Source organism: Nyctereutes procyonoides, unplaced genomic scaffold (genome assembly GCF_905146905.1).
Source record: "Nyctereutes procyonoides isolate TBG_1078 unplaced genomic scaffold, NYPRO_anot_genome, whole genome shotgun sequence".
In the NCBI taxonomy this organism is placed as follows: domain Eukaryota; kingdom Metazoa; phylum Chordata; class Mammalia; order Carnivora; family Canidae; genus Nyctereutes; species Nyctereutes procyonoides.
In genome coordinates, this window is record NW_026575121.1 from 5,488,758 (window position 1) to 5,507,110 (window position 18,353).

The following is an 18,353-nucleotide window of genomic DNA, read 5'->3' on the forward strand; positions in this document are numbered from 1 at the left end:
AGGTACAATCATGGGCTGCCTTCTAAGATGCCAACTATAATAAAAGAGGCACAAGATTCTGCACTTGCAGATTTACCTTTAAAGAAAATCATTTTAAAGTTTTAAAATCATTTATTCTATGTCTGCTATTCAGAATACTAGTGACAGCCACCAGATAAAAAGTGAAAAATGTCTGGTCCACAAATTCTAAGAAGCAATGTCTTAAACGATCACATATATCTGTGTGAACTCTAGTGCTTATGCTGCATGCTCTGTGCATGCGTGTGTATCTTTGTCTCTGACTCATTCTACTCCAAAAGGATGGGGGAAGGGACTTGAATGTGGAATAAGATAACGTAAAGGGATGCTCAGTCCTCTCAGCTGTACTATCTGCAAAATATATTGACTGGACTCTGAAGACCAGTGAGGGACCAAGATTGAAAAAAGAAAATGAGTGCTTGCTTCGGCAGCACATATACTAAAATTGGAACGATACAGAGAAGATTAGCATGGCCCCTGCACAAGGATGACATGCAAATTCATGAAGCGTTCCATATTTAAAAAAAGAAAAGAAAAAAGAAAATGAGACATCAGTGAATGCTCTGACCCTGGGCAACGCAGACTAAGCACCGAGGATGAGACTGACTTCTCAATGATGTCAAGAGGCAGGGCCTTTCCCTCTCCAATCCCTCAGTGAGAAGTATACAAAAAGAGATGCGAGAACAGCTATACAGAAGTCTCTGCTATCGATGTGTAACATGTCCACGGAGAACTATTATGAATTCAGACTTGGAATGTATGTTTTCTACGTATACCTCTGATTTTTTAAAACTGTTCATAATGTTCAGAACCTTCCAAAATGTACAATTACAGAGTTATACCAGATTTACCAAACTTACACTACTTAGACAGCTGCATCAGTGAATTTTCACTCTCCTGACTTCCACAGACATTTTCCAGAAAAACCCTTTAATTCTAGATTTCGTTATAATCAACTTGCTTATGTCAGAAGATTCATTCTGTTGCTCTGCTATTGCAGAATACTCATCTACAGTATTTCCCAGCAGGATGAATGTGGATGCTCTCCCCAAAATACATAATACAATCTACAGACTGGTTTCCCTTAAGGACAATTTCAGTAAAAACCGTAATGGATGTATCTGTAAATCACAGAGTATCAACATACTTGTGCCATTTTTTAAAAAAATCAAAACCCAGGAAGAAATCTACCACTCTCCTTTTAAATTACGTGGCAAGGAAAAGAATACATACTCCAAATACTTGATATGAATGGACTAAAACCCAGTAAACAAGTGATATATGCCAATGATAAAATAGTTTGACTGCTTTAATATTTCTATATTTGTTTTTTCAGCATTTATTACTATTTTTAAAAACAAATGTCTTCTGTCTTTTGAACAAATATCACAGGCTTCAGGCATATTAGTCTTGATGACCCCAGCAAAAAATTACTAACAATTTGCTTCAGGTCTCCCGGGCATTTCAGAGATACAACTTGTCTTTCCAGTTAGGAATTAGGTAAGTAAATTTGAGAGAAAGGGCTGTCATATTTTTATTCTTTTTATAATGTACTCTAATACAAGTCTGGACAGTAGAGGCTTAATAAATGAAAGTTAATGTCAAGACTTTTTTTTTAATTTCAAGACTTTTTAGACATTTTTATGAAGTCCTCAGTAACAGTACTTAAGTATTAAAAATAAAAAATAAAAAATAAAAATAAAAAATAAGGTTGAAACAGTAAAGTCAAAATAGCCATGACCTGATTTTTTTCATTACTGGCATTAGCCAGTTGGATGGATTTTAGCTAGGAGACAATATATGCACTTTTTCTCTTAAAAACTGAAAACTGTGCAAGCTTATCTAAAAGTCCAAACCAAAAAGCTTCCATTATAGGAAACACAGTGATTTTCTAGATGGAATCGGCTATTTACTGTATCCTGCCAGAGTTTTCACAAGAGGGTAATTCAAAAGGAAATCTAAGGAAGAAGTCAAAATTACTTTACCCAATATGCACCAAGGTCTATACCTTTGTCATGAACTCCTCCAGCTGCTCTACAAACAGCTTGGTCTGTTGCTGAATAAACTGCTCACAGGCCGATTTCAGATGACGGTCTACATCTTTTTTAGAGTCAAGATAATGTTCTCTTATCTCAGGAGTACCCTTAAAAAGAAGATGACAATTTCCTCCTGTTTTTACGTGTCTAGAAATTACCAGACATGTAAAGAATGCCATTTATCTCCCACCACCAATAAAACAGACTCCTTCTCACCTCCAACAAGAACTCTATCAAGGCATTGTTGCTATTCAGCCTAAAAAATCTCGGAACAGTCATAGGGTTCAGGATTTTAAATGCTGCATCTGTGAAACAAAATTACTCATCCAGTGAATATGTACAATTTTAGCAGAAAGGCCAAGTTACCGTTTCAGTGTGTTAACATACACTAGTTTATCTGTTACCACAAAGCAAGAGTCATCTCAATTCCAATTCACCTCCATGAATGGAAGAGGATGAGATTAATGCCAACCATGGCTCTAGTATCCACACATAGTTTTTTCCTATAAGTCACTTTCACAATGACTATTAATCTCAATTATTCATTTACAGAAAAAAAGAAAAATGATAAATGATAATTGATGCCTTAAAACTTCCCTGCTTTACTTTTATGCTGCTAAATAGGTTATTTTAAAAAAAAATTCATATACTTACCCAGCTTCATTTGTTAAGATCCTAGCTGGCACAGAAATTTATTCATTTGAAGTAGAGTGAATAAACTAATGTGTCAGCCAGAAAGAAAACACCAAAAGGACATATTTACCCCTTAACCTCCAGACTAACTAGAATCTATACAAGGTACTAACTGAGGTCTCATTGATGTTCAAATGCAATAAGATATAATGTTAGTCATGAGAGGTTAGAGGTTTAAAAGTAAAGAGAGCAAGTATTCTTAAGTGATAGAAAAGACCATTTCTTTGCTTTGCCACGCTGGAGAAGCAAAGCATGAAATACTTCCAACTCTGTGGTTTCTACAAGTACACACCACAACAGTACTTATTGCCTTGACCCTAATCTTACTGAAAAAGATCTATCTGATTCAGTATTGAGAGTAAAGCTTTGTTTCTGCTGTCTTTTCTACAAGATAACCTCAAAGACTGTCTGTGATTAAATAGAATCAAATCAGCATATGGTAGGATTATATAGGCTTTATAATATTTTAGGGAAAACATACTTTAAACCAGTATTGGCCAACATTTTAGGGCATTTCATTTTCTCACACTTCAGTGGATCTATACCAGAACTAAGTAAGCAGCAACAATTATGAATAAGAAAAAAAAAATGAAAGAAAGTAGATCAACCTTACTGTGTTCCATCACTTTAAATAAAGTTAAGGAATATCAGCCCCTGGCACACTTCAAAGCTACAGCAATATTCCCACACCTCACATTGAAAGGACAGAAGGAAATCCACTAGACTGGGAGGGGGATGAAAGCCTTTGAGAAGAATCAGCTATAAAAAAATTATGCATTTTATAAAGGCAAAAGCCAGGAAATTTGGCTACTGTTTAAAAAAAAAAAAAAAATCACAGGAACGCCTGGGTGGCTTAGTCAGTTGAGTGTCTGACTCTTGATTTCAGATCAGGTTATGATCTCAGGGTGGTTAAGATTGAGGTCAAGCCCACATCCAGCTCTTCAGGGAGTCTGCGGGTCCCTCTCCCTCCCTTCTCTACTTCTGTCTCATCTGCTGCTCTTCCCTCCAAGCTCAAGCACACAAGCACTCTCTCACCCCCACCCACCCCTTTAAATGAATATGAATGAATGAATGAATGAATGAATGAATAAAAATCTTTTTAAAAATAAAAAAAATTTAAAAATCACAAAATATACAAGTAACACACAGGCTTACTATTCAAATTCAAACAGAACCAAGAAGTATTCTCTGTGGTGGAAAGGAGAGAACATTATGAAAAAAATAAAAAGTAAACTTATCTAATATGACTCATGATGAAACCACTTTGGTTCTCAGGTAAGTCAAGCCCACTATAAGCACATCATTAGGGAACGAGCAACCGGCTACCCTTGAAAATGTTATATTTGGAGTTCCTCTGAACAACAGAGTACAGTAAATAATTTGAGTGACTACTTTCTCAATTTTCCCAACACCTAAGAGAGAAGTTCCATTATATAAACAATGACTTAAGGCATTAGAACTTAATTTCTCTTAGAAATGGTTAAGACAAAGTCTAGATAAATTTGTAAGTAAGGGAAACTAGGGATATTCATAGTATATCCTTAACTGCTTAAGATCAACATCTTAGAAAATAGCTATTTTGATCTTTAATTTTTCTTTTTAAACATTTTATTTATTTATTTATTCATGAGAGAACAGAGAGGCAGAGACACAGGCAGAGGGAGAAGCAGGTTCCGTGTAGGAAGCCCAATGCGGGACTCGATCCCAGGACTCTAGGATCATGCCCTGGGCCAAAGGCAGATGCTCAACCACTGAGCCAGCCAGGCATCCCACTAGTTCAAGCTTTCAGAAATCACCTCTTGTTAATTCAGTCAGAGGCAAATCACCAGGATGGATGAATCATCTTTCCCAAGATGATTCAGTGTCTATTAACAACTCAAAGGCCCTATCCACATGATTACTTACTTAACAACCAGCTGATTTAATAATACCAAATAGGTTTATTTAAGCACCTAAAGTTTATAAAGCACTTTAACATACGTTTTCATGCTTAATGATCTCAATAATCTGGTGATGTTATCATGACAAGTTGATTCTGCTAATTTCACCTGGGATAGGAAAGCTAATATACCTATCCAAGATCACACAAGAACCAGGAAATGATGGGCCAGGAACAGAACCCAAATCTTTTCAGACTCTTAGATAAGTACTCCTCCCATTTTACCCAGCTGGCTTCCTGAATTTTCATGAACTGACAAACTCTACTCAATGTTTAAAATCACCCCAATTAGCTGACACTGTTAAGTAGCTGTTACACTGATTTTTCATTTTTTTAACTGGTTATGGTAATATGTGGCAGAGTCTAAGAGAAGTAATGCTATATCACAAAGTGAAATGCTCAGATACAGTTCCCTTCATAAAGAAAATATAACAAGTCAGATGTAATTAGGATGTTGACAGCTCAGCTTAATATGAACAAGCAACATGCTTAGCAAGCGCAGCATGCAAAAAAAATTGCAGATGAACATAAAATAAACCTATAACCTTTGCTGACACATTTGGACAGGTCAAACACACCCAACTGTGCCAGCTAGGACAATGAAGTACCTCTAGTTTTCTTGACAGCTCAGCTTAATATGAACAAGCAACATGCTTAGCAAGCGCAGCATGCAAAAAAAATTGCAGATGAACATAAAATAAACCTATAACCTTTGCTGACACATTTGGACAGGTCAAACACACCCAACTGTGCCAGCTAGGACAATGAAGTACCTCTAGTTTTCTTGAGGTCCAGGGAAATTTCCTTAATGGTGAATTCAGTATGAAATGGAGCAATTTGTTCACGAAGAATCAAAAGGTGCTTAATTAAGAAAAGTTGTCCATCAATCTGAGTCTAAATTTAAGACAGAAAAATGGATATTATCACAGATTAAATAAAAACATATAAAACACATGGTGTTGTTACTAACCAACATTAATCTACCTAGGTTTATGGCCCTTATCCTAACTATCTACCAATACTCCTTTGTTGTGCAATGAACTTTCCCCATATTACCCAGGTTTGAATTATCTGGAAAAATCTTGCTGCAAACTTACTATCACCCACTCTATTTCATCAATCCAAGAAAGTAAATCAGACAAAGGTTACAAAATAACAAGTTTAGAAAAAGAAATCAAATCTATTTTAACTTCGTTCAGAAACAGAAGAGATGAAGTGACCTAACCATGGCAGGGAGCAGGAAGTAAAGGTCAAAACATGAGCGTGACTCTGACCTCTCATGGCTTTCTAGTTTCACTTCAAGTAACAGGGCTCTCACTATTTGATCAAGGTGGTTTCAATATCCAGAATATCAGAAATATTCACATTTACACAAAAGGAGCTTCCAAATATAAAAAAGATTTGGGATTACCATTTTTGAATTATCCTGTCATGAACAGAGCACTGACACTGTATACCCTGAGAGTCACTACACTTGCATCCGCCCTGTCGGGACCCACCTATGAGTCTCCCTGCTCAGCAAGGAGTCTGCTTCTCCCTCTTCCTCTCCCTCTGCTGCTCCCCCTGCTTGTGCTTTTCTCTCATTCTTGGTTTCTCTCTCTCTCAAAAAAAATAAATAAATAATTTTTAAAAAACTTTTTAAATAAATATATTTAATGGCTATATAATAGTCTACTCTATGGAGTATGCCACAATTAACTCATTTGCCTAATATTAGACATGCTTCCTGATTTCACATATTATTAATATAAGAGCTCAGATTTAGAAATACTTTTTAAAACTTAAATCTGCCTGTCTACAACTAATTTTCCTTCCTCTTTCCAGCATATGAAAATTCATTTCAACCTTCCATTCCATGACTGGGAAAATGCAGTGGTCACAAACATAGGTACAGTTTTCCTGGCAACAGAATCCTAAATTTTTCTGTGGGAAGTTTCCTTTGTCACTTGTTTTTGCTTGGTTTTACACTAATTTATCTAAAGCCTTGAAGTAAGAAATCAAGTTTGTAAATCTAGAAGTCCGGAAGGGTTCACAAGGTTAGAATACTCCAAGCAGCAAAAAAAGTTTCCCTGGAAACAGCTCCCACAGCTCCCTCCCTTTGGGCGACAGGTATTTTAAAGGAGTGTTAAATGACCAACACTTTTGACCATGCTATAAAAAATTCTCAAGAGGCCCTGGAAACAAACTTCAGCCCTAAATCACTTCTTTTTTTTTTTAATAAACTAATTTTTATTGGTGTTCAATTTACCAACATACAGAATAACACCCAGTGCTCATCCCGTCAAGTGTCCCCCACAGTGCCCGTCACCCATTTACCCCCATCCCCCGCCCTCCTCCCCTTCCACCACCCCTAGTTCGTTTCCCAGAGTTAGGAGTCTTTATGTTCTGTCTCCCTTTCTGCTACCTAAATCACTTCTTGATTAAAAACTGTAAGTCACAAAGTTATGGCAACTACTTCTAGTCACACAACCCACAGACCACAGTCTTCCAAACTGACTTGGCTAAGTTCCCAGGATTCAACTATCATTGAAGGGCATTGAAGGGATGATTAAAAATTGCTATGTTTTCTTGAAAACACTGTTTTGGTCTTTTTAGGTAAACAGGAGCCTACTACCTTCCCAGTTGCTAAGGCTATAATAAACTTTTACCCTATAAAATTTATAACCAAAATACCCTTTTTGACACTTTAGCAAAGCTAAGCACTCTTTTATAGTGCTGTCTTTAGCACTATAATAAAATACAATGAGCCTTGAACAACATAGTCTGAACTGCACTGGTCCATGTACACGTGCATTTTTTATAGTACAGTATTATAAGTGTATTTTCTCTACCCTACAACTTTCTTAATAACATTTTCTCTTCTCTAGCTTACTTTAAGAATACAGTACATAATACATATAACATAAAAAATATGTATTAATTGACTGTTTATGTTATCAGTAGGCTGCCAGTCAACAGCAGTTAAGTGTTGGAGAAGTCAAAAGTTCTACATGGATTGTCAACTTCGTGGGGGGATTTGTACCCCCTAACTCCTGTGTTGCTCAGGAGTCAATTGTTCTGGCTTCTCTTAAAGGGCCTCAAAATTAAATCATATTAAACAAACAAAACCTACTGCCAAAAATGGCTTTAAATTTCTGTGCCTATAAACAAATGCTGCATTCCACAATATAATTATAGGTAACAAGACTTCACCAACACTTCATCAAACCTTATTTTTGCTGATGGACTCTGATGCTCCAAGCAATGACTGAATGCAGGCAGACAAGGCTTCCTGTGATAATCCTTGGAACACTGCCCTCTGGTGAAATAAAAGAAAAACATTACCCTGAAGTGCTTCCCAACACAAAAAGAGAATTTGTAAATGGAGTACACGGAACAATGGATGCTTGCTTGCCCGCACCCACTGGGTTAACAGGTTACTGACGATATTCCTCCTGGAGTTTCCTATTCCCATGCAACCTATCTAGACCAACACATAGTTTTGTAATTTGTATCTCTCAAAACTCTCATTGTCATCTTTCAACAATATTTTCTTAGCACCTGCTTCATGCTAGGCTCTGTGCTAAATGTTGGATGCACAGGGGTGGGTGAACAAGGTAGATGTGGTTCTGACCCACGGAGCCCTGATTCCAATATGGTCTCATGTTGTAGGCTGCTTTTCAAATCAATAAAACCAACTCGAAAACAAAGCCTCGGTAAATCCACTTCTAAAAATGTATCCCAAACAATCACTGTTGTATCATAAAATTCATGCACGTGGCTCTTGAGTACATTATTTAAAACAGCAAAAAAAAACACAAATAAATGTTCAATGATGGGGAAGTTGACAAATAAAATACTAGTAAATATAAATTATACGATACTGTGCATGAAATACAGAAATGCTAAAGAAAGCAATAAAATGTTTGTAAGATATAATTAGGTAAAAACAAAGTAATTCGGTTACAAATAGCATGCAAAGTAGGAGTCTTAATTTAATTCTGCCATTTCTGTATCTTCCAGAGGTGTCACATGATGGTCTGCGCAGGGTTGCCTGCAGTCCCTTGCTTCCCACCCTGCTTCCATCCCATCTGAGAGAGAACCGATATGGAGGAATGTGAGCAAGATATTTATCATGAGGCCACAGTCCTGGGTCCTGATCTCTACTTGATGTTATTCTCTTTTCGTACTGCTTCCCCCTCATGTGTTTTCCATGAGGCTTCTGCAGTAAAAAAGATTAGGGATGCCTCTTGCTAGGTCACTGCCCCTGCCTGAAGAAGACCTTCCCTTCCCTCTGCTCAGTCTTCATGAGTTTTTTTTTTTAATTAATTATTTATTTATGATAGTCACACACAGAGAGAGAGAGAGAGAGACAGAGAGAGAGAGAGAGAGAGAGGCAGAGACACAGGCAGGGGGAGAAGCAGGCTCCATGCAGGGAGCCTGATGTGGGACTCGATCCCGGGTCTCCAGGATTGCGCCCCGGGCCAAAGGCAGGCGCCAAACCGCTGCGCCACCCAGGGATCCCTTTCATGAGTTTTTCAACAGACTTGGCTTTCCTTGCCTCAAATGCTTAAGATAGAGAGGGATAAGATTTGGACATAAGCTAGATTAAAAAAAAAAAATTAGACCGGCCCCCAGGCATAAAATAAAAACAGGGAGAGTGGTATCTCAGGTCTATCCTACTGTTTGGCTAAAATCCCCATTAAGCACCTAAAAGGCTTCACAAGGGCCTATCATGGTAACAGGTTCTATGCGGAATACACCCTCATGTGTCCCTCAAGATCTTGCTCTACTCTACGAAGTTACTGAATCCCAGCCTCATATACCATCATTCAGTACACATACTGAGGAATCTGGGGAAGAGGAGATGCCAAAGTCCAAACCTCCTTCTGGAAGACAGCTCATTAGCTGGGCAAAAGAGGTAAGACATCTAACTGTGATCTGGCCTCATGCTAAAAGTCCCAGAACAGGCCAAAAGATATTTTCTGGTTGAATTTCAAAATCTAAGCACAAATTCCAATAGCTATGTAGCTTAAAATAGACATTAAGTACTGTGCACTCTACTGAACCAATGAAACAACTGTGCAATCTTGCCTGCCCCTAGGCCTCTAAGATATGGAGCATTTGGGCAGGGGGATATAACACTCCCTTCGAACTCTTGTCTAAAGAAAATAATACCATCTTGACAATTAATTACATTGCCCTTGTATTTAACCACTTTTTACTTTTACATACTATTTGAGTTGTAACAATCAAATTTTAAATTAAACACTGAATTTTAAGGGCACCTGGCTGGCTCAGTTAGAGGAGCATATAATTCTTGATCTCAGGGTTATAAGTTCAAGTCCCATGTTGGGTGTAGAGATTACTTACACAAATAAAACTTTTTAAAAAATTGAATTGTATAAACTATTTCAGCAGCAAACTCCTGACACTAAATAGGTAAAGACAACTCTAATCTGTCAAGATTGATAATCATATCATTAAACATTCTAGAATGTTTACACTAACTCTGACCTAAATCAATGCACAGGGGAACCCTGGGTGGCGCAGCGGTTTGGTGCCTGCCTTTGGCCCAGGGCGCGATCCTGGAGACCCGGGATCGAATCCCACATCGGGCTTCCGGTGCATGGAGCCTGCTTCTCCCTCTGCCTGTGTCTCTGCCTCTCTCTCTCTCTGTGACTATCATAAATAAAAAAAAAAAAAAAAAAAAAATTTAAAAAAAAAATAAATAAATAAATCAATGCACAGAGTTTAAGGTAGTACTTAAAAAAAAAGAAAAAAAGAAAAGGTACTGCTAATTTCAGCAAATAACTAAAACTAGTTCAGAAACACATGGATTCTTAATACTACTTGTTAAGAATGTTGAGTTAGAGGTGCCTGATTCAGTCAGTTAAGCTCCTCTGACTCTTGATTTCAGCTCAGGTCATTATATCAGGATCATGAAATCAAGCCCAAGCTGGAGTCTGCACATGGTGGGAAATCTGCTGGAGATTTTCTCTCCCCCTCTGTCCTTCTCTCCACACCCCCAGTTCCATGTTCACTCTCTCTCTCAAATAAATAAATAAATCTTGGGACGCCTGGGTGGCTCAATGGTTTAGCGCCTGCCTTTGGCCCAGAGCCTGATCCTAGAGTCCCAGAGCCTGATCCTAGCGTCCCGGGATTGAGTCCTACATCAGGCTCCCTGCATGGAGCCTACTACTCCCTCTGCCTATGTCTCTGCCCCCTCCTCTCTCTCTCTCTGTCTCTCATGAATAAATAAATAAAATCTTAAAAAAAAAAAAAAAAGAAAGAAATCTTTTAAAAAAAAAAAAAGAATACTGATTTAAACGGAGTTCAAAACTAAAATAATGGAGTGCCCAAGTGGCTCAGTTGGTTAAGCACTCAACTCCTGGCTTCATCTCAGGACATAATCTCAGGGTCATGAGATCAAGCCCTGGGTCAGGCTCATGAAATCAAGCCCTGGGTCAGGCTCAGTGCAGTCTGCTTGAAATATACTCTTCCTCTCCCTCTCCCTTTGCCTCTCCCCTCACTAATGCATAGGTACACACATGCTCTCTTGAAAACAAATAATCCTTATTTTAAAAACCTAAATTAAAGTAGATGCACTTAATAATAAATTTAATATTAAATATATATTATACCCATGTGACAGTAGACATTATCATGTAACCTTTCTGCATGTCTTTTTCCTTACCTACAAATGAAAATAAATGAACTAATTTTTATGTGATCATAGATCCCTATGATAGATCACAGATCCCTTCTCTCTCCTAAGAAAGACACAAATATAGACATACAAACACAATTATACCCACAATTTCAAGGCGTTCATAGACTCTCCAAAGGCCACTAGTGAATTCCAAGGGTCTACAGAATGAACAGGTTAAGAATTCCTAAATTAGGGGTGGCTGGGTGGCTCAGTTGGGTGTCTGCCTTTAGCTCGCGTCATGATCCCACAACCTGGGATCAAGCCCCACATCGGGCTCCCTGTTTAGCAGTCTGATTCTCTTTCTTCCTCTGCCCCTCCGCCTGCTTCATGCTTTCTCTCTTTAATAAATAAAATCTTTCAAAAAGAAAGAATCCCTAAATTAGGTTTATCTTAAACTTACCTTGGTCTCTAAAAATCATGACTCTCATTTAATACCAAACAAAATACTACATCAAGATCTTAAAAATTTTAAATTTCACATGAAAAGGCAAGCAATTTACAGTAAATACTTAAGAATTTACACACGTACATCTATACATCTGTACAATTTGGAGAGACACACAAGAGTTCTTCGAACTGTAGGATACCACATTCCATGAAGGTCTGCTGGAGAAATTGTGGTCTGTGGTCTAGGATTGAGGGATTCTGTTGAACCTAAAAACCCAAGTGGAAAAAAAAGACACATTTCACACACATTGGAGGTTTGTCTTATTTGCATGTTAACTATAAACTGTTATTAGTTATCAATAGCTGGAGGCATCTATTTTTTCTCTAGGTTTTTTCACCTTTAATCAAGAATGTCATAGGAACCCACAGGAATCCATGACAGCTGGTATTTAACACAATTAAGTGAGACTGCACATAAATACATATATACATTCCAGTGTGTGTGTGTGTGTGTGTGTGTGTGTGTGTGTGTATTTAACTCAAACAGCTACTCTAGAACCCTGATCAATAATCTTTATGGAATAAATAAACAGTATACATACACCTTATTCAAAAAGGAGGTAGATCTGTATGTAGTCATGTGGAAGCAAGTGGGAATCAATGGAGGGAGAGAATGACAAGAAAATAAAGCAATGTGAAACAGGAAAATTAATCAAAGCTTGACAGCCTGCCTTCCATGCTCTTAGCTGTATTACTTAAGGCCTACTTAGTCTATCCAATTCCCAAGAGTAATGTCCCCCCTCTCTCTGAGACAGGGCAGACACTCTGGTGAGGGTGAGGAGCAACAGGCGGGAAGCTTAGTTGAACAGAGACATCTTTGTAAGGAAAGCACAATCACTAGAGTTCAAATGAGCCACATAAGCAAAGTTAAGGTAATACTTTGGAACAAGAAGGGATAATGAAATATAAACTGGGTATTAGAAGACATTAGGAAACTCTACTAAATGTTTTAGTGCAATAAAGTTTTGTGGTTATATAAGAGATGTCCTTTTTTTAGAGAGATAATGAAATACTCAAGAATAAACTGGCAATGATGGCAATCTTTAGCGAAAGATTGGGGCACCTGGCTGGCTCAGCTGGAGGAATATGAGGCTCTTGATCTTGGGGTCGTGAGTTCGAGCCTCAAACTGGGTGTAGAGATTACTTGAATAAACTTAAAAAAAATAAAAATAAAATGATTAACCAAAGAATATTATGTATATATAATGTGATAAAATGTAAGTCTTGAATCCAGATGGTGAGTACTAGTGTTCACTGTTTGTTGTTATCATTCCTTCTGCTTTTTGGTATATTTGAAATCTTTTCAATAATAAAAATATAAAAGTATAGCCAAGGAAAGCACAGTCCTTTTTTTTTTTTAAAGAGCTAAAACGGCCTATGCTTAGAAGAAGGTCTGGAGGTCGTGGTATATGGGGAAAAAAAGAGAACGTTGTAGGTTAGTGCTTTCACTTTATAATTCTGCTTTTCACTTTAACTTTCTGCTTTTCAAAAGTACATAAACTTTTACATGTAATTTTAAAAGCTCCTAAGGCATTACCTTAAAATATCTACTTTATATGAAGTTCTTTAAAAAGAATAAACTCGACAAATTATATCAAAGAATATTTAGGAAATTAAATATCTCTAGTTGTGCTAAGATTATCGTATCTGTAGGATCCCTCCTTCAATATAAAATAGAGCCAAAAAAGTACTCCCAAATACAAGTTCAGTGAAACAAATCTATTTAAGTACTTTAAAGCAGAAGTTGGCTTATGACAGAGGGAAAGTCAACTTACATGACAGTACATCAAAAGGGGAGTAGCTATTGGCTGCCTCTTTTGAAGAGTAGGGCTTCTTCCTCCTGCAATCTTCCTCTATCTCCATGAGCCCCATCCTCCCCTGAACTGCTCTATGTAGAGAATAGGGCCTATTCTTTTAAACATACTGATAATCAGCCTCTTCACACTATGGTCCCTCTATCAATTTGCCCTGGTACCTAGTTATACTATATGAACATCATGTCGTTTAAAGCTCTCACTTTGGAGGCTTCTCATTTTCACTTCCAACATACCAAGAAATCAAGAACCAAGAAAAGTGATTATATACTCTTTTTTTTTGCGCCCCTTGCTGCTTGACTCAGTCTTGCTTTCCAATCTCACATTCTAAGTATGACTCAGTCTTGCTTTCCATCCCAAATTCTATCACATTCTAAGTAGCATCAATAACCATATGGACAACCACATGGTTGTCAATTCTGAAGACCTTCATTTCCATCCCTGCATTCCCTACCATACAGATTTTCTCAAGACTTTCTTTCAGAATTACTTTAATATTTTCTACAGACATTCTTACCACTCCAAACTATTTCATCTCTTAATTATTAAATCTTAGCATCTCAATTCTCTGACCACAGTATCTCTGTGATCTTCCATTTCTCACGCTTTACCTAAAACTATGTCAAGCCCTCCTACTTTGTCTTCAGTCACATCCTATCCCCTTGCTTCTGACCTATCTCGCTGTCAGCCCAAGACACTCCTCTAATTCCATTTGCTCTTTACTGTTAGCATCTGCTGAGGTATTCTCCCCAGATTTCTGCTATTGCTACTCTACTACTATCTGTCCTGAAGTGATTCTACACACAAGCCCAAAGTGTCAACTACTCTACAATCTTCATCCTCCAACTCAGTCCTTTTTAAGGCTCTAGAGAAGTACTGTCTGAGACAAACACAATGTGAGCCATAAATGTAACATATTAAAATGCCACATTAAAAAAATTAAAAAGAAAACAAGTGGAATGAGTTTTAATATTTTTAACCCAATATATATCCAAAATATCACCATTTTAACATGTATTCAAGACATATTAGTAATAAGGTATTTTCTATCTTTATTTCATATTAAGTCTTTGAAATCTGGTGTGCATTTTATATGCTAACAGCATATTCCAATGAGTCACATTTCACATGTTCAATGGCAGGCTGCTGAACCATACTGAACAGTACAGCTCTAGACTGATATACACAGATTCTCCCAGTTGTCCACATGGACCTGCTAATAAGTCTGTCTCAGCCCCCACAACTAGTGTGTCCTCAAATTCTATTGATTCAAGCTTTTAATCAGATGTCTCATCTATTCACTTCTCTCCATCCTCTTGTCAGTGCCCTAGCTCAAACTTTTATCTTCCAAATGAAAACAAAACAATCTCCTAACTAGTCTCTATAGTTCTGCCAACAATACCTTATTTATATCAAGGCCAGGCATGGGTAAAAGAATAGAATTAACTGGGGAAAGGGAAGATGTACAAGACCAGGGTCTGTAAGACAGAAATGTACTCTAATCTCTCCAATTACTCTTGCAGAGGTTTACTAGGTCCAAGGTGTATACTAGGATCAAAAGGTATACTAAGATACGGCACAGGTTCTATTTCAAAGGAGGAAATTTTAACCCCCAATGAGTCTCTCTTTCTATGAGGCAAGTGTGATAAAATGGCTTCGCCAAAGAGGGACTATCCAAGCCGCTTGGCAGTCTGGCTTGAGGTATCACAACTATTCAGAGAATAACACACAATAACTGAAGATGCCCTAAACCTGGGGATTTAGAGACAATTGGGGCTCTTTAAAGCCTCCCATTCTCACTACCCCAACTCCCAGTCAGTCCCAGCTCCATGAGGAGGTGAGCTTCACTGTCTCCCTTACAGTGAGAAGGAGAGCAGAAGGAATAACCCTGCTTCCCATCTAGCTTGTGGTCTACATAATTCATAAATACTCAGGATGCTTCTTGGACAATTTTGTTTCTTTCATAACATGCACCCTAGTCCAAACTATCCCATATATTTGTATCAGTATCTTATCCCAGTCCCAGGTACTCGATATATTTATAAGATGCAAATCTGGAATTTGCCAATACACTATATTAGCAAGAAGTCCAAAGTCCATGAGACTATCACAGACACCTACCTGGCCTGTTTTATCTGCTCTTCCCTACAACCAACCTATGCCCAAACATACCAAAACCATTTGACTTCCCCAAAACCACCACGGTCTTCCATTCCTACATCCTCCTCCAGGCTATTCTATCTTAAACAACCTTACTTCACCTGGTTCTCTCGTTCTTTTCTTTATACAGTACAGCTTTCAGATACCACATCTCTCACCGAACTCACCTTCCTGCACTCAAACCTCATCTCCCTTCATAATTCTGATGCCCTTCTACTATGGCCCAAGAGTGCACTGTACATATCTTTAGCATGTCACCACTCAATTATATCTGTGGCTTATCAATCTCCCCCCACCCAAGTGTGGGCTCCTCAAAGGCAGAAAACTGTTTATCATGCCTAGAACATGACAAGTCCTCAATAGAAGTTTAAACAAATGAATAAAAGAGTTGAACACCATAACATACCAGATTTTGTTAGATTATTAGACTCCGTTTCCTCTAACCGAACATCTGAAAATGAAGCTTCTGAAGGTACCTTCTTCTGCTCATCTTTTAAACTCTTTGCAATTTGCTATATAAAGAAATCAGAAGAAATATTAAAGTGTAGCTTTCAGCTGTGTTTGGCAATATGAACATGTTTTTTCAATAATGTTAAAAAAAACTAGTTAATAAATAAATGGACTAATGAAGAGAACCACAGCAAAACAACCTATGGAAATGAAAAAATTAAATTAGTATAGTGTCTCTATTCCCATAAATATACCACTAATTTCAGAACCATTACCAGGTATCTGCTGAAGGGTGATATACACAGGTTAGTATATAGGAAGCTAATTTTCAACTTTATGTTTAGAAACAAAGTTTAAGATTGGATAGGATATACTCTGAATCAGAATCAGAAGTACTTTTATCAATTAACTGGCCATTCTAAACAACTGGCTTTCTCTTTATGTGAAAATAGCTACAGTATGCTATTTTTGAAACCCTTCTTCACTGTCTAAAGAATAACATCAAATAGACACACGTCACTAACTACTAAGTTAGTAATGAAAATCTCACTAATTCATATTTATAGCTTTATAAAGGTAGAAATATATAGAAATGAAGAACTAACAAACACATAGCTACTACCAAAAGGAATGGCCAGAAAACCGTTTGGGAGACAGACTCCATATGGCTCGAGCCAGTCCTCTCTGCATGCAGAAACCAGAAAGAATAGCCAATCCCTAAATGGTACACAGGTGTCACAGCAGGATCACCTTATGTCCCTGCCCCACACCAAAAGAAAAACAAAGCAAGCATATTTACTGAAAAATGGTATCCTTAAACCAAAAGGTCCACACAAGAAAGCATTAGGATACTGGTCATGTGATGACTAAGTAAACATACTAAATATATCACTAAGTTACAGTGGGAGGGCGACTTCTAGTAAGCTTCATCACCTAATATCCTATCAGAACTATTAAAACAGGCATTCTATCTAAAATATAAAGCTGAAATTCATAAAGAAGAGAAGAAAGAAGGAATGAGAATACAATTCCCCAGACTGGACTGAGAAACAGAGCTAGTCTTCATCATACCTACTTTGTGGCCTTCAAAGCCAAGTAACTCCTGCAAAGGGATTATCTACCTTTCCTTGGAATTATTAGCAATATTCCTACTATGAGCCTGCAGAGTAATAAAAGCTGGGTAATAAACAAACAGCCTCAAAACTATATGTCCTACCTATCATATATCTGATTCCTGTAAGGCTGATTTTATGTATTATTAGCAAGAAGCACTATGCAAATAATTAATTATCCAAAATATAAATGTAAATAGAAGTCAGGAGAAGGGATGAAAGTTGAGAAAATTCTTAAAATAGGCAAGGGCAATAAACTAAATAGCCTGATATATTTCAAGCCTGTTAGCTTTAAAACAACACAATTATTACAACTCTTTTTTTGTGATTATTTATTTATTTTGTATATATATACATTTTTTTAAAGATTTATTTATTTATTTATTCATGAGAGAGAGAGAGAGGCAGAGACACAGGAGGAGGGAGAAGCAGGCTCCATGCCGGGAGCCCGACATGGGACTCAATCCCGGGACTCCAGGATCGCGCCCTGGGCCAAAGGCAGGCGCTAAACCGCTGAGCCACCCAGGGATCCCCTATTTTGTATATTTTTTATTGGAGTTCAATTTGCCAACATATAGGATAACACCCAGTGCCCGTCCCGTCAAATGCTTGTCACCCAGTCACCCCAACCACCTGCCCACCTCCCTTTCCACCACCCCTTGTTCGTTTCCCAGAGTTAGGAGTCTCTCATGTTCCGTCACCCTCACTGATATTTCCCACTCATTTTCTCTCCTTTCCCCTTTATTCCTTTTCACTATTTTTTATATTCCCCAAATGAATGAGACCATATAATGTTTGTCCTTTTCCGACTGACTTCACTCAGCATCATACCCTCCAGTTCCATCCACGTTGAAGCAAATGATGGATATTTGTCGTTTCTAATGGCTGAGTAATATTCCATTGTATACATAGACCATAACTTCTTTATCCATTCATCTTTCCATGGACACCGAGGCTCCTTCCACAGTTTGGCTATTGTGGACACTGCTGCTA

The 18,353-nt window shown here is 37.7% G+C and overlaps 1 protein-coding gene and 1 non-coding gene across 2 annotated transcripts in view; one reads left to right on the forward strand and one right to left on the reverse strand.

Moving 5' to 3' along the window:
* The window catches only part of COG3 (component of oligomeric golgi complex 3), a 68,979-nt gene that overhangs the window by 15,952 nt on the left and 34,674 nt on the right, over positions 1 to 18,353 (reverse strand). The window contains exons 14-19 of the mRNA XM_055335902.1: positions 16,205 to 16,310; positions 11,907 to 12,031; positions 7,895 to 7,984; positions 5,460 to 5,580; positions 2,271 to 2,359; positions 2,027 to 2,161 (exon numbers count right to left, since the gene is read on the reverse strand). Coding sequence (XP_055191877.1) covers positions 2,027 to 2,161; positions 2,271 to 2,359; positions 5,460 to 5,580; positions 7,895 to 7,984; positions 11,907 to 12,031; positions 16,205 to 16,310 — 666 coding nt within the window. The remainder of the gene's footprint in view (positions 1 to 2,026; positions 2,162 to 2,270; positions 2,360 to 5,459; positions 5,581 to 7,894; positions 7,985 to 11,906; positions 12,032 to 16,204; positions 16,311 to 18,353) is intronic.
* On the forward strand, positions 434 to 540 carry LOC129516700 (U6 spliceosomal RNA). Its single transcript, XR_008665833.1, has one exon. It is a non-coding gene; the product is annotated as a U6 spliceosomal RNA (small nuclear RNA).